Consider the following 15986-nt stretch of genomic DNA (forward strand, 5'->3'; position numbering starts at 1 on the left):
TCATGGCGTTAAATATACATAGTACATAGTACATATTTTCTACATATCATATATGATTCTCGGTTAGCAATTATATCTTCCGCTTTTAATAACATTGAAATCTGCATGAATTAATACAAAACCATTGATCTCTTTTAATCTTTTTTTTTCAAGCAGAAGCACATCAACCATTCCCACCAGGATTTGTTCTTTGCTCCTCGGCAGCACTCAGTGCCTGGAGTATCTGCCCTGCCTCGATTCCTTCATCGCCGTGTCCAAAATCTATGCCTCCTCCAAACGCTGCATCGCCAGGCATGCCCATTCCCATATTTCCAAAACCATGATTATCCATCCCCAAAGAATCTGTTGCAGAGCTCGCTAGAAGTTGTTGAAATATACTATTGTTTGAGTATAGCGGGTCAGGTTCCCGGCAGAAAGTGTAAAAATCCTTATTTCGATTGTCGGGATCCTCGAATCCGAGATTCACTAAACTCTGATCCATACTATTCGTCCTACATGCTGTTAGTACTATATTTTTCTTACTATGTGTGGTTTCGAAAGAATAACATACCACTCCATTGCATCCATGACAGCAAAATCGTTGAATATCGAATCACCATCGGTTTCCAGGTTATTTGGGAGTACTGTTTGTTGCAAGTTGGGAGACTGTTGGAGCAACCCAAACGGCATTCGATGAGTGGCCCGGTTTTGGTTCTGGTTTTGTTGAGGAACACCCCATGAGTTTGAAGTTGTGGTATTTCCGTTGTTATAAACCGATTGAGGACTTTCCGAGATTCTTGTAGGAAAATTCTCTGTCAGAGAACCATTAAAAGAGTGATTGGACTGCATCACGGGCGGATCAGCAATTACCTATGAAGGAAGGCTTGAGTAGGATAGGGAACAAAACTTTATGGCGAGACAAGGATAGCAAGGTTACACTGTAGTCCTAATCATCGAAGTTTCGACCAAGCTTTGAGAATAAGACGTTCACACAAGGTCGCGATCTGGAGAATTCATGACCAAGATATGAATGAACTTACATGTGATGTTGGCGGCACCAAATTCTTTGTATATTGTAAATTACTCCGGCTAGGTCGTGATGTATCCATACTGTTCATTGATTGTGATCGGAAGACTTGAGGACTGTAGGGTTGACTGATTTCGTAGCTGGCTGTACTGTTAGGCGTTTTGGCAGATTGAGGTGTTTCCGCGGCTGCTGGGACCATGAGATCAAACGCAGCTTGGCTTTCACGTCGGTTTTTTAGCAGGGCGATTTCGGCAGAATCTTTGAAGGATTCAAAAACCGGCCATGCTGGCTCCATGGTAGAAACGCACATATCTAAGTTGTACTTCCAATCGTCAAGAACTGCGACGTCAGGTTGTCAGTAATTGCTTATCACAGAAGACGAAAGAACCAAAGAATTTTAGGCATTAAGGAAGAATCAGAATCCGGGAAGAAGTAGGTCATTGGGGAGTAAGAGAATAAAATCAAGCTCACCAATATGTGTATTATCAATACTTCGCAGGACCGCATGAACAACATCGTATGCTTTCTTGGTGTAGTACTCAAATGTTGGTGGAACTATCAGAAGCCCAAATGTATAAGAATGTCGTTTCAAAAGGTGAACTATTTGCCGTGCCGATCTTGTGCAAGGTTCTAAATCAGGGCTTCCCTTTCTTTGACCATGTGATAAGAGCTGACATTCCGCAAGCGTGGTGAAATATGCAATGTGAAGATGATAATGATGTGGTAGCAGCGAAGAAGCTTGCTCACTATTCATTGCAGTAGAATCGAAATATAAAGGCTGCGATTGGGATCGACTCCAGGTATGTAACCTTTCCAGCAATCCGGTGCTGAATTGGACAGTTTTTGAACTATCGGATGCGCAACTTGCATCGTTCAAAATTTGGAGAACTTGGACGAGACGATTGAAAGTACTTAGGATAGAGGCTGGAACTCTAGAGTTTCCAACAGCACTCCTTCGAACAGTGAGACAGTCCGTCCAAGGATCCCATTCTTCCAAACCATCTTCGACTAACATTCCAATAGAATCCAGATCATCTGATCTTAAATGTGGGCGTCTTCGTAGACGTGCTGCGACCAAGGTATCCAAAGCAAAACAACCTAGGAACACGTGCTTAGATCTCGAGTTATGCCTCGATGATTTTGGCTCCTCAACCAACGGTTTCTCAAGACCGAGCTCAATAGCAATTCTGACAGCTTGTCCAATAAGAATCCATGCCCTGTTTAAATGCCCAAGTCCAAAATTTGTGAGAGTCAAGATTAGGAGAGCTTGCACATGGCCAAGGTCTAGATTTCCTTCTTCATTTGGAATAAGAGCTCTCGCGTGTGTATACATTCTTTCGGCGGTCCATACATCTTGTGATACTAATCCCTGAGCATGAGGTATGTTATTGATAGCTCGATGTTGAAACTTGGCATAGGCTATTGCAGCCCATAAAAGTGCGTGGTCTCCACTGACGACCTCCGCTCCAATAGTCCTTGTTTGAGAATATTGATACGATATTCTCAATAAGTCGTGCTTTTCTATAACAGGGAGCCAACAATGAGTATAAGAAAAATATACATCAAGGAGATGCCAGGTCTCCGAAGGAAGCTCTGGCAGATTTGATCTACCAACCGCGGCTGCTGGGTGAGCAGGACTCAAAATCGATCCGCGGTGCGTGATGGGTTCTGGAAGACTGTTGGAAAACTTTCCGACAGAGCTTCCAGCTATTGGGGACGCAGGCGGCTCCTCTTGAATCTGAAAATCGACTTTCTGCTCGGACCAGCCACTGATTGAAGTCCGCGGTGGAGGCTCATTGTCTGGAACAGATATGGGAGAATCGGATTGGGCGCCTAGACTACAAGCCGAGAGTCAGCAAAAGTTAATTTTCCATTTATATGGAACAGTCTAAGCAAATTCCATATGTTCAGATCTACTTGGACGTCTAGCTTAGACTGAATTTGCGATCGAATGTGAACGGTAAACCAGGTTAAAATTTCAATTGCTTGGAAGTTCGGAACCGGAGATACCAGACTAATGGTAAAAATTCAATCAGGATTGAACATTGAGAGATGTAGAATGCAAATAAACCCGATTATGCTCACCCTAGCACAGGTCGTTTCCCTGTTTGGACATCTGAATCGAGACGTTTTCTCTTGATGATGTCCCCAGTACTGGATCCAGGCCCCGGTTCCAATATTGGTAGTAATCTTTCCAGTTCTCTTGATAATTGAGACTTCCTCCATATCTCAGCCAGGCTGTCCGATTGCTGTCCATCTTCATTTCTCCAAATGCTGATAAGTGCCTCGTTTGTCTCGTCCCCATTGAATACTGCCAAAATTTCATCCTCAACGCCCTCCACTTCTCTTATTGTCAGACCCCATAACTTCTCAATCCCGCGAACATATCCTTCTGGTAGCCCGCGCTTCTTTACATTCGCGTCGTATGAGCAAGTTCTACCGTGGGTCAAACAAGTCGAGCATGATGGCCGGTTCCCATCGCATTTATCTTTGCGGCTCCGGCACTTGTCGCAAGCCTGAGAAACCCGTTTTCGTGTGCCCTGTAATTGCTTCTTCGAGCCTCCCTGCAGAGCCTTGGCCTCCTTTTTATTGTTCGATGATGCCCCTTCAGGCTTCGAGCTCCGGGTAGAGTTTCCATGTTCCATTGCTACAATGGATAATATACAACAAGGGACGATGCCCGCTTCAACCCGAGATATCTTCGCATGCGAACCATATGTATGTCATCGACCGGTTCGTTTCTTACTTCAACCAGAAGGATTGTCTTTGGTTCCGTACCATATCAAATGGGTTGTCGTTCTGAGTCGCGCGCGAAGGTTACTAGCAGCTCGGTGGGTGTCGTTATTCCTGTCAATGGTATCGCGATGATTCACTGCATTGATTTTCACCCAGGTAACAGCAATTGGATATCTTAAAGTTGCCGTTCATTCTCCATACAAAATTTGATATTGAACTCAAATTCATCTCGTCGTTTCCCCATACCCCACAGACAGCCAAGAGTCCGAGCTAATTCAACTGGAGGTGGAAGAATTCTCACCCGACAGCCGCTTATTAATTAGTACCTGGCCATGGCCATTGGCTAGTCTACTAGGTCTAGGTGATTGATTGAAGGGACCTACATTCGGCATTTGCGATTGTGTGTCTCGGTGCTTTTTCGAAAGAGCGATCAAGAATGTAGTTCGATAAGTAACCATTTCTGTACAATTTCCCTTGGTTTTTCTCTTGTTATATTGTACTTATTCATGAGAAAAATTTATCGACTGTAATCAACTCATCCCACTTACCATACCATCTTTGAGTTTGTCGCTTCGTTGAACTGTACTGGAACGGAGCCCCTTCATCCTTGATTTTAGCCAATCACGTGCTACGGGACGAGATCCAGAATGCGAGCAAAACGATGTCTCTAACAACTCAAGTCATTTCCAACAATGGAACCATGGATATAGAAAAGGCGATACAATTGAAACCAGGAGTGCAAACGAAAGGACGAATTTTTCCCTCCAACGCGTCAATCATTCTCATAGGTTCTCGGGGTCGGGAAAACGAAGTTTGGGTTTTATTGGAGCAACACATCTTGGTCGACGACTGATAACTGAAGACCACTATTTTCAGGAAGTCACAGGCCTTTCTCGTGCTGCTTACGTCCAACAGAATGGAGCTCAAGACTTTCACAAAAGAAACATTGACGTTGCGAGGCAAATGTTATACGAAAACAGAACAGGATGCATTATTGAATGTGGAATGGCAAGTCTCGCAACAGAGGTACAAAAGACACTGTAAGCATAATCCTTTTCTCTATCTTCGCCGTTCAAATTTTTCTATTCGTTTCATACTCTGGGACTGTGTCAATACTTTTACAACCGGTGTTAACGTTTAATATGTCTACATACCTATATTTAAGTAGCAATCTTGGGATTATTCACTAACTTGATTGATCTGCTAGTCGAGAATATACAAAAACAAATCCCGTGATCTATATTCTGCGAAACAGTCAAAGGATTCGAGAAATGCTGAACATAGGAGATTTCGAAGCTGCACGTTACGAAAACGCCGATGCTGCTCATCGATTTTGTTCAAATTATGAATATTATAATTTGCACGATAGAAGTTGTGATGGAATGGCGAGTCCGAAAGATCAAGGACTTCCCAATGTTTCATCAAAATTAAAACATGCAAAGGAAGACTTCTCGGCGTTTCTTGACTTCATCACGGGACAAGGTGTCCTTCGTAATAGTTTAGAAAGTCCGTTCTCTATTGCGGCTTTGCCACCCGAGTGCAGACTATATACCTATGCATTGTCTGTTCGTATGTCGACAATTCCTGATCTGGATCTTCAACAATTGGAATCTGGAGCCGACGCAGTTCAAATCAAGGTTGATGCCCTGAGGTCTCCCGATATCCAAAGAGATTTAGCCAAACAGGTTTCAACGGTAAGAAGGGAACTTGGGGTACCTGTTATCCTCCATGCCGAAGAATATGCATTTGAAGGTCTCTCATTGTCCTCATCTCAAAAAGAAGATGTCTATTTTGCATTACTTGAGCACGGGCTCCGGCTGGGGTTGAGTATATCGTCATCGATCTTAAGCATTCATCAGATCGTGTCATGCAGCTTGTTCGGTCTTCTGGAAGGACAAAAACTATTGGACACTATCTTCACCGCGTCGAAAACTCATGGGGATGGGATGACGAGTCCAGGATGATACAGTATCGGAGAGCCGAGTCGATAGGTTGTGATATAGTAAGGTTCGCTCGAGCAACCTCGAAAGAAAGTGACAATGAGACTGTTCGCGGGTTCCTGAGGAAAATCGAATCTATACCAGGCCACCTTCCCGTAATCGCCTATAATCTTGGAGACCATGGAAGGAGTTCTCTAATTGAGAATCGAATTTTTACACCAGTAACGCATCCTATCATGAATTCTACCGTTAGTAAGAGTCAACTCCGACAATTCCTTCCAACAGCAGCAGAGGCTCGGCAAGAACTATACCGAAAGTCTATACTCGATCCACTTCATTTTGTACATCTTGGAGCCAGTGTGGCCTACAGTTTGTCTCCAGCAATGCACAACACAGCTTATGAAGTGTGTGGTATGAGCAACGATTTCCAATCATTACAAGTCAAATCCGTTGATGATATTCATGCTATCTGTCAGCGACCTGATTTTGGTGGAGCAGCCATCACACAGCCATTCAAAGTCCAGATTATGTCGCGAATTGGCCCAAAAAGTTACCATGCAAAAGCTATTGGGGCTGTGAACACACTCTTACCACTTCGGCCATCCTCAGACGGCAATTCTCTTGACGGTACCACGCAATCCTTACTTCAACACGCAAATCGTCGAAGTAAAGCTGGACCCGTCACTGCTTATTATGGCGACAACACCGATTTCATTGGGATAATGACATGTCTCCGTCGTAACATATCTCCAAGAAATGTCGTCCAGCCATCCAAAACGACGGGACTAGTCATCGGTGCAGGTGGTATGGCACGAGCAGCTGTGTATGCCATGATTCAACTCGGTTGTCGCAAAATATTCTTATTCAATCGAACACTAGAGAATGCTCAGAGAGTTGCTGATCACTTCAATTCGTGGGCTACTAGTTTGAGTAATCATGGCAAAATTGTACATGTGTTGCAATCATCGCAGGAGCAGTGGCCACAGGGCTTTAGCCCTCCTACTATGATTGTCTCCTGTGTCCCGGCACGAAATGTAGGGGATCAGCCGCCAGCAAACTTCACGATGCCTTTACAATGGTTGGGTAGTCCTACTGGTGGAGTTGTTGTAGAGGTACGTATTTTACTCTTGTCTTTTTACTTCAGTGTCCATCTTCGGAACACTATCCTAGTGATTTTCACCCTTTATCGAAGACGTTTTTTCTGCACTTATACGCATTTTAACTTGTTCAAATGAGTCTCGTTTGTTTAAGATCGTTGTTCAAGCACAATACACCCCTCATATTGGATACAATGTTTGAAATAATCATCACTTTTTCCACACGTTCGTCATGCATCCTACAAACCAACTAACATTTTACAACAGCTCTCCTATAAACCTCCACTCACAACTCCTCTCCTCTCTCAAATCCGCCAATTCCGCTCCGAAACCAAAACTGCCTGGGTAGTAGTCGACGGTCTTGAAGTCCTTCCCGAGCAGGCTATCGCTCAATTTGAGCTGATGACTGGTGTTAAAGCGCCCAAGAGACGCATGAGAATGGAGGTATATTCAAATTATCATAAATATGGGGAAGGAGAGGACGATAGACAAGCATGGATGGGATGATAATGGATATGAAATTTATAGAAAATTGTGCATGATTTAGCGTCTTATTGTACTGGATTCTTGTTTATATTAGCTATGTGGAGTTTTAGTGGGTGGAGAAAGGAAAGCGGAGACACCAAGAAGCAACAAAATTGGATGGGGATTGGGGTTATGGGTCAGGGATAGGGGTAGGGGCCGATTGATGAACTTAAATATGACACAGGTATATACACCTTTCCACGTAGATTGTACAGAGTGAAGCTGGTTGTTCAAAGTGACGTCCGTAAATTTCTTGGGAAATGAATTAAGAAGATGCAGGATTTCCAACATTTACTCTGTGTCTCCGATCTATTGCAGTAATTCGCAGTGTGCAATCAACACACATTGTACTCAAATACCTCTTGAAAAGATTCTAGCTTGTTAATATAGAAAGAAGAATCGATTGAGCTATAACCCAGCCCATTGATTGATCCAAGTATACTCCTGTAAACTCAATTGACATCTTATCAAGAATAATAGGCGAACATGAACGATTTTGTGGCAGAAATATGACTCCAATTATACGCATTTAGTGATTGCAATAACTATGCCCAAGCCGTCCAATAATTGACAACAATTTTGAAAACTCGCAATCACCAGAATTGGCCTTGCCCTTGACACGCTGGTCTATCTTCAGGAACCGCATGATATGACGGCAGGTAGTTTGTTGAATATGCTCAAGTCAAGAACGAGAAAGAGTTAAAATACTTCATAATAGTGCCAACTCTATCTTGCGTTTTGCTCACTGACTTCAAGTGTCCACAGCTGATCGAAGATCGAAAACCGTCACATTTAGTTGTGTATCAAGATTGTTTTACCGGATGATTTGGATTCCTGGTTTTCTGTACCTGCCAACAATCAAGATAAGGTATGACATGGCACCAAAATCGGCAGTCACAGTACGTATCAAGGGAGTCATCGTCAAGTCATCAAAGTTCTTCTCAATCAAACTTAAATTCTTGATATTATTATACTCGTAAACTCATTAATATCAATGCATACATATATGCGTGTAGTAATGCTAAGCGGCAATCATAGAAAGACTCCCTCAAGGATGTGCTTCTGATGATTCCTAAAACAAAAAGCCAGCCTCCAAAACACTGTGAGCGCCAAAATCCAAACACAAGTCCGCCCAACCTCTTGAGTTTCCCATTCTCCCACTTTAAAGCAGGCTAGATACCGTTCCACTTTAGACCACTTCGACATGAGCACTCTTCTCGTTTCCTTCCTTGTCCAAGCCAATTCCACTTCCTTCTACGTTTCTTCTGAACGCCTCTTCGTCTTCCTTCAATTCTCTCAATACAATACCATGGGCATCTTTGGCCTTCAATTCGGAGCTGAAAAGTCTATCCATACTCTCCAATGGGATACCCTTAGTTTCAGGGACCAAGAAGAAGACGAATACAATACTGCACATCATTAAAGAAGCAAAGAAGATGAAAACACCCCATCCCATAGCTTTGAACATTTGCGCTGTGAAACGAGCAACCAGGAAGTTGAAGAACCAATTGCTAGCGGCTGCGAATGCTTGACCAAGTGTACGGACGTGCTGGGGGAACATCTCGGAGTTGATGACCCATGGGTACCGTTCCACGAGGGAGTGTAGGAAGCGGTCCAGAGGTAAAAGAATGCCATGGCGGATTTGCCACCTGCGGAAAGAGTGGTAGAGGGGTTGGCAGAGGGATTTGCAACGGCGATATAGGCGCCGACGTAGTACAAACAGATGGCTCCTGCAAAGGCACCATACATGAGGAGATTTCTACGGCCAAAGTTGTCGATGAGGAAGAAAAGCCAAACGAGTGTAACAGCTGCCTTGATGACACCAAAAATACCTGTGGTGAGAAGCGAGGCATTTGTACCGACGACACCGATCTCCTTGAAGACAGTAGGAGAGTAGTAGTTGATGGCGTTGATACCAGATGTGTTTTGCCAGAAGAAGAGAGAGCAGCCGAGAGCAAAACGATACATGACTTTGCGGTCGTTACCAAGAGCTCTGAAAGGTTGCCAGAAGCCGAGTCCAACAGTCGCCTGTTGTTGTTCGAGAGCAGCGTCAATACTGGATACTTCCTCGAGCATGTAAATATCATCTGAAGGAAGTTTTCTGATCCAGCAGAGGTTCTTGAGGGCGGTTGCTCGATCACCACGGCTCATGAGCCATCTTGGGGATTCTTTGATCATGAATAGTCCGCCGAACATGAGACCGGCAGGGATCAATTGAACGGCGAATGGAATAATCCACTGTCTGTGATTTGCGGGCATAGTAGTTGAGACTCCATACTATTCATATGTCAATAAATGAAATCGCCAGCATGTACTGTAAAAGAACTTACGTTGATCCAGAAGCCAACAACACCACCAACTTGCCATCCCATCTCATACAGCCCGACCAAGCGTCCTCTAATAGCAGGAGGAGAAAGCTCAGAAATATAGATAGGGGTCAAATTGGAGGCACCACCAACACCAATACCAGCCAAAACTCTACCACCGTAAATTAATCCAAGACCTCTATCGCCATTGGCGCCCAACATCATTCCAGCGCCAACAACGAAGATACCGGAGAACACTTGAAGACCCATTTTACGACCCAAATAGTGACCAGCTGCATAAGCGAAGAGAGCTCCGAAGAAAGCACCAGCTTGATAGAGTGAGACGATGTTTTCGGAGATAAGGAGAGCTTCATCGGCTGAATATTGTGACCAATTGAATTCGCTCTTGAAAGATGAAAGAGCGATTGTTCCGCCGATGAATGCGGAGTCATATCCAATCATCACTGCACAAAACGCGGCTCTATGTAACAGATTAGTTTGACGAATTTATACATATTGGAAGGGATTACTTACACAGTCGCGCAGAAGTATACGCGGGCATTGTAGACACATGCTGGCGTAGGTCGATCTGATAAATGTCAATAGCCACTCCTTCAGAAGACTCCCAAAATATCACACCTTCTACCAAAGTCAAAAGACCCATCTTGAGTGATTTCCTATTTCAATACTTCCAAAATTTCGAAGTTGCTGAATTCGCAAGATTCCTTGGCGTCGTGAAGAAAAAAATTCTTCAAAGTAACGTGAGTCACAAGCTTGAATCCTTGGACCCGCCCAACTGCAATGTAGTATTGTGATATCGCAACTTTAATACAATTGCCAAAGACGACTAGATGTTCTTGACAATTAAGTTCTTTATATGAAAAGAGACAGAAGAGAGCAAAGATGATGAGATGAAAAAGACAACTCGTAACGGAACACCCATTTTATAAGAAGAAAATCCAGATAACACTTGGTATGGTGGATCTTCAAAATTTGATGGCAATCCAGAACTTACTTTTGGCCACGCTTACGGCTCCGTCTTCTGGGACTGGACAAGGAAGTCTGGATTGTATTCTGGGGTAGAACGAAAGATTCATGTTCATTTTGGTGTTGTGTCTTGGCAAGTTTTTATCTTCCGTGCGCGGCGAATGCTATGCCAATGCTAATGACAAAAGTCAAAATGACCTTACTTTTTGGTTGTTGGTGGGGAAGCTTAGATAGCACACGAGGGAGGACCTAGCTTAGGCTCCGCATCTAGAAAGCCACGGGGTGGAAAGGGGAAGAAGATTTGGCGCGCGAGGGCGCGAATTTGAAGGTCATCATGCACTAAAGATTGGGATTTGGCTGGTTTATTGAGATCTTACTAGGTTCTTTCTGGAATAGACTCGTTTCTTAGACGAGGAACTCGATGGAGAGAATGATATTGTGTGGGAGAGTGTGGGAGACCCGGAAAAGGATATCAAAATTGAGGGGAAAGATCTTTTCCATTTTTTTCTGAGTGCCATTGACGAACATGATTGGTGATCGACCTGGTTAGCACGTGGAAAGGGTTTCCATGGTAGCTCTCCCCATGGGGAATCAGCGGGGGAATTCGCCCCTTTAAATTAATGTTCTATTTGCTTTGAATATGAAGAAAGGAAGGAATGTTGAGGCTGGTAATCTTTATAAAACACGAATCAATCTGGCTGTCCCGGAATATTGATTATGTGCAGCAACTTGCAACCCAAAGACCAATTTCTTCGTTGTTTACTCCAATATGGCAGTATATTGAGATGTTTACCTCCCAAAACATTTACCCGACATATCTTAATGCCATGGCTTTCTGAATCACTCATTCTTACACGAATTCACTCCTCTGTAGCCAACACCGCCACTCCAAGACATTTAAGCAAGCCTTTGGTTCTTAGCTATAGCTTGACTTAAACCTTGAGACGTTGATGGCGGAGACAGGAAACTGGAGGCTCCGACCAAATTGTAATGGAAGAGCAGCTAAGAAACAATTATTTTGGAAACGCTAACCTCAAATAGTAGCCTATCGCTGAAATGTACCGTGCCGTCGCTTAAATATTCACGGCAAGGGGCTTCCAGCTAATCATTGGTTCAATTGAGTCAAACCCTACCCCACGTCGTGTGGGATCATTCCTAGTGTTCACGGACGGCTAAAGAAATTTGCGGGTTGACCAAAGAATAGGGTTCTGATTTCACAAATCAGATCTCATCCAAAACAAATCTATGAAAAGCATGAAACTGTGCATTGTGTATACAAAATTTGGTGGGGTTCTGCTTCAACCTTCCAGATTGTGAGTTTGCGACGCGTATATGTATTTCCGCGCATTGCAAAGCATCTTACAGGTCAAGACGTATGGAGTTGTCATCAAACCAATTAGCTGAACAAAGTATAAGTTTGATTAAATAGCTCACGGGCTAATGCCATTAGACCCTGAGACTTGGCTCATAGAGAATACAATACCTTTCCCGTTGATTTGTTTGTTTGATCTTTGCTCCTCCATCGATAACAAGATATCTCCACGATTTCAAAAGCTCCATTTCCTCGGCTACCTCTCGAAATAACTTTTCCGCTCCCATTCGTCTCCTCATCTTTCCCAACTCCAATCCATTATAACCTTACTCATATTGGAATTCATCTCATTTGGGATATACGATTCGAGTTGCAACATTTTATCGAATATTAAGTTTTATCTGCAGCTATGTCACAAACAATCACCAGCACCGTTGACGCCACCATTCCCTCCGCAATGATGGAGACCCCGCCCCCGGAAATCTCCCACCTGGATCGAGTTGCATACCTGTTTGGGTATCCCATTGCTCATTCTCTCTCTCCTCTATGTGAGTTCGAATCCTTGAATCTTCCATCACATCATCTGCTTCATAGCTACTCATCACCCAGCATCACTCTTATGGGGACATGCTCCAAATTCCCAGAGCTTGCTGCATTCGAGAGAGCATTCATCCATCCCTTAGAAATTTCACGCTCTATGCACAGCTACAAGAACTTTCACAATGCCCCTCCTTCCTCTCCCTTCTAGGTCTCTAGCTAACCAATGATCCCACCACAGTCCATGGCACAATCTTCCGCTCCTTGAACCTCAACTACCTCCAATTCCTATACGAGACTCAAACCCTCAAAGATTGTATCGAACTCACCAAAGACCCCAAATTTCTCGGCGCTTCCGTAACCATGCCCTTCAAAGTAGCCATCATCCCATACCTCGACCAGCTTACACCCGAGGGCGCCGCCATTGGTGCCATTAATACTATCTACCATCGCACATCTCCTTCTGGTGAGAAGATTCTTTGTGGAACCAACACCGATTGTATTGGTGTCCGCGAAGCTATCCTTCAGAACGCATCAGCAGCAACAATATCAAATATAAAAGGCTCGGCAGGTATGGTTATCGGAGGTGGAGGAACCTGTCGAGCAGCCGTGTACGCATTGAAGAAATTCCTCGGTTGTGAGACCGTATACATGGTCAATCGGGACAAATCTGAATGCGACGCTGTAATTGCAGAATGCAGCAGTAACGGATTCGGAGACAATTTATTGTATATCGAATCGGTAGAACAAGCGAAGTCATTAGCAGCACCGACAGTAATTATCTCTGCAATTCCAGATTTCACACCAATATCCGACGATGAACGTAGAGCGCGAGGAATCATTACAGAATTCTTGGAGAAAGAGGGAGAAAAGGGAGTAATCTTGGAAATGTGCTATCATCCAAGTCCGGATACACAGATTGCAGCACTAGCTACAAAAGCTGGATGGCAAGTAGTAGGAGGTGTAGAAGCGATGATCAACCAGGGCTTGGAGCAAGATAAGGTTTGGCTGGGAGTTGAGCTTGAGCAGTTACCCGTAAAGGAGGTAAGGACTGTTGTTTTGGAGAAATTGGCGAATGACAGGGCGAAGCACGCGAGTTCGTGATTCCCAGGTCAAGTGTATGTGTAGAACTCAAGTCCGAGAGACGTTACGATCAAGTGTGACGATTTTGGCTATTTAGAAACGTGATATGACTTTGCGGTTAAAATATAAATGGTTGCATGGGCTATATGTAAAATTAAGATAGATTATACTCAAGCAATGAACTCAATTTGGAACATCCACATTTATTTATCTCTCACCCAACTTCATAAGTGATTTCATACTTTTTCATGTAATAAAGCTTCCCATTCGGATCCGGATTGTATTTCTATATCTCCAGACAAACAAACATCACTCACTGATCGATGGGCCTCTCGATCTCTATTTAATCAGCATAAAAATCCCCCACCACACAACCCCACCACTACGCTTCACCACGCCTATTATCGGCCTCCAATCCAATCCTTTCTGATACAACCCCACTATCAGGCCTATCAAGTCTTACTCATCCGCGGGTCTGCCTACTCATATCTGAGCCTCTTTATTGTGAGCCATCCAACAACAAGTTTCCTCCTTCCAGTGCATTTAATACACCAATTGATATCCAGAGGTTAACAAACATCAAAATGGCCGACAAGATATCAGATGCAGAACTTCAGGAGATCTACGCGTTTGCGTTGGACTTGGGGAGGAGAGCGGGCAAAATGCTGATGGACGGGGTAGAGAAGAGATGTGAAGGGGATGAAGGGGGGAAGGAGGAGGAAAAAATGAATGCGGTGGACATTGTTACACAGACTGATTTGGGTATGTTTTGGAGCCTTTTCTGCTGGCTATGGAGGGGGGTAGATACGTCCATCTGATGCGTCAAGATGGTAGGATTGAAAAGAGACATACTGATCACGTGAAATGAATAGATGTTGAAGCATTTGTTAAGCATGAGATATTAAGTCGATATCCTTCACATAAGTAGATACTGTCCCCTCCATTCATAAAAACTAGCTCACAATCCTCCAGATTCATCGGAGAAGAAACCTATTCCTCCGGCTCCTCCAAACAATACCTCGTTGATGACTCCCCAACCTGGATCGTCGACCCTCTTGATGGAACAGTAAATTACACACATTTATTCCCTATGTTCTGCATCTCCATCGCCTTTTGCATCAATGGTATCCCCATCATCGGAGTCATCTACGCTCCAATTCTCGATGTCTCCTATTCTGCTTTAGCCGGACACGGCGCTTGGGAGAACGATCATGTCGGAGCTAGTGATGAGGTTTCATCGGGTGGTTCTAGTTTCGGCTCTGGAAGTTTGAAGAGAAAGAGGAAGTTACCATATGTAAAGGGAAAGCCGCTGGGAAAAGAAGCGCCAAAGGGTTGTACGTTTAGTTGTGAGTGGGGAAAAGATAGGAGGGATATCGAGGGAGGAAATTTGAGAAAGAAGATTAATAGTTTTGTAAATCTGGCTACTGAGATTGGGGGAAGAGGTGGAAAGGGAGGGATGGTACATGGGGTTAGGAGTTTGGGAAGGTGAGTGATTTCTTCTCATCTTCACCTCTCATGATACGAGGGAGCGAGGAAACAAAATGCTAACATCACTGCAATGTTTAGTGCGACAATGGATTTAGCATACACAGCAACCGGAGCTTTTGACATTTGGTGGGAAGGAGGTTGTTGGGAATGGTTCGTTTATCCATTCCATCGAAACCTCTACTTTCTACAGTTACTGACACACACCTCAGGGACGTAGCAGCAGGCATTTGCATTCTCCGCGAAGCCGGTGGTTTAATAACCACCGCGAATCCTCCCGCCAATCCTGAGACCGATCCTATCCAAGAAGTGAAATTGGGTAGTCGATTGTATTTAGCGATTAGGTATGTTCACTCTCTCATTACCCTCTGAGAAATCCATCTCCATCCACCTTGTATTTTACCAATTTAGCAGAGAGAATTTTGACACTGACCTTCTCTCTAGACCAGCAGGCGATACACCCACTGAAACAGGAAGACAACAACAAGAGCGTGTAGTGAGAGAAGTATGGAAGAGGGTAGAGGCATTAGACTATTCCCGTCCTGGAGCTTAACGGTAGGGTAGTATTGCATGTACAGAATTCAGATGAGGCATGGTACGGCACAATGTTGTAGATGAGCAACCATACACTTTAGAGCGTAGTTAGATTTATATGCATGCACACTGATCATTCAACTTCGATGCTCTCTTAAAAATGATGTGTATGTGGCAGTCAGATTTATATCGATATTCTTTTGTGAGATTTCTCATAATACTAAATCCATACTACCCCCTTAACTCCATCTGATCCCCAACGCAATATGCATTGCACACAAATAGCCATATGTTCGAAAGAAATTCAGCACTTTATCGATCATGTTTCAATAAAGCACCTTCAAGTATCGTCTCTCCATATCAGTCACAAAAGCAACTATAGATATATCAAGGTTGTGTTTAATCTACCAACGCTCCGTTAAGGACATCTTTCTAAAG

The 15986-nt window shown here is 43.8% G+C and overlaps 6 protein-coding genes across 6 annotated transcripts; 3 read left to right on the plus strand and 3 right to left on the minus strand.

The window, feature by feature from the left end:
• Positions 1 to 163: 163 nt before the first annotated feature.
• Positions 164 to 3651, minus strand: Bfra_007471 (putative c6 transcription factor protein; the record flags this gene model as incomplete). Its single annotated transcript, XM_037337843.1, has 5 exons — positions 164 to 491; positions 551 to 849; positions 1020 to 1345; positions 1478 to 2844; positions 3092 to 3651. 5 exons carry the CDS (start codon positions 3649 to 3651, stop codon positions 164 to 166), a joined length of 2880 nt encoding a protein of 959 aa, XP_037187223.1.
• A 205-nt stretch (positions 3652 to 3856) lies between these two features.
• Bfra_007472 (uncharacterized protein) lies at positions 3857 to 4347 on the minus strand (the record flags this gene model as incomplete). The annotated part of the gene is made up of 3 exons (XM_037337844.1): positions 3857 to 4012; positions 4126 to 4227; positions 4291 to 4347. The coding sequence occupies 3 exons, from the start codon at positions 4345 to 4347 to the stop codon at positions 3857 to 3859; spliced, it is 315 nt and encodes a 104-aa protein (XP_037187224.1).
• Positions 4348 to 4403: 56 nt separating this feature from the next.
• Bfra_007473 (putative repressor protein) lies at positions 4404 to 7286 on the plus strand (the record flags this gene model as incomplete). The annotated part of the gene is given in 5 exon segments (XM_037337845.1): positions 4404 to 4513; positions 4531 to 4782; positions 4950 to 5569; positions 5602 to 6794; positions 7047 to 7286. 5 exon segments carry the CDS (start codon positions 4404 to 4406, stop codon positions 7284 to 7286), a joined length of 2415 nt encoding a protein of 804 aa, XP_037187225.1.
• Positions 7287 to 8493: 1207 nt separating this feature from the next.
• Bfra_007474 (putative mfs quinate transporter protein) lies at positions 8494 to 10274 on the minus strand (the record flags this gene model as incomplete). Its single annotated transcript, XM_037337846.1, has 5 exons — positions 8494 to 8831; positions 8891 to 9581; positions 9635 to 10091; positions 10145 to 10199; positions 10250 to 10274. The coding sequence occupies 5 exons, from the start codon at positions 10272 to 10274 to the stop codon at positions 8494 to 8496; spliced, it is 1566 nt and encodes a 521-aa protein (XP_037187226.1).
• Positions 10275 to 12318: 2044 nt separating this feature from the next.
• On the plus strand, positions 12319 to 13550 carry Bfra_007475 (putative quinate dehydrogenase protein; the record flags this gene model as incomplete). The annotated part of the gene is made up of 2 exons (XM_037337847.1): positions 12319 to 12457; positions 12688 to 13550. The coding sequence occupies 2 exons, from the start codon at positions 12319 to 12321 to the stop codon at positions 13548 to 13550; spliced, it is 1002 nt and encodes a 333-aa protein (XP_037187227.1).
• Positions 13551 to 14113: 563 nt separating this feature from the next.
• On the plus strand, positions 14114 to 15567 carry Bfra_007476 (putative inositol monophosphatase protein; the record flags this gene model as incomplete). Its single annotated transcript, XM_037337848.1, has 6 exons — positions 14114 to 14291; positions 14402 to 14453; positions 14502 to 15014; positions 15096 to 15167; positions 15227 to 15358; positions 15459 to 15567. 6 exons carry the CDS (start codon positions 14114 to 14116, stop codon positions 15565 to 15567), a joined length of 1056 nt encoding a protein of 351 aa, XP_037187228.1.
• Positions 15568 to 15986: the final 419 nt, after the last annotated feature.

The sequence above is a fragment of the Botrytis fragariae genome (assembly GCF_013461495.1).
Source record: "Botrytis fragariae strain BVB16 chromosome Unknown tig00000795, whole genome shotgun sequence".
Lineage (NCBI taxonomy): Eukaryota > Fungi > Ascomycota > Leotiomycetes > Helotiales > Sclerotiniaceae > Botrytis > Botrytis fragariae.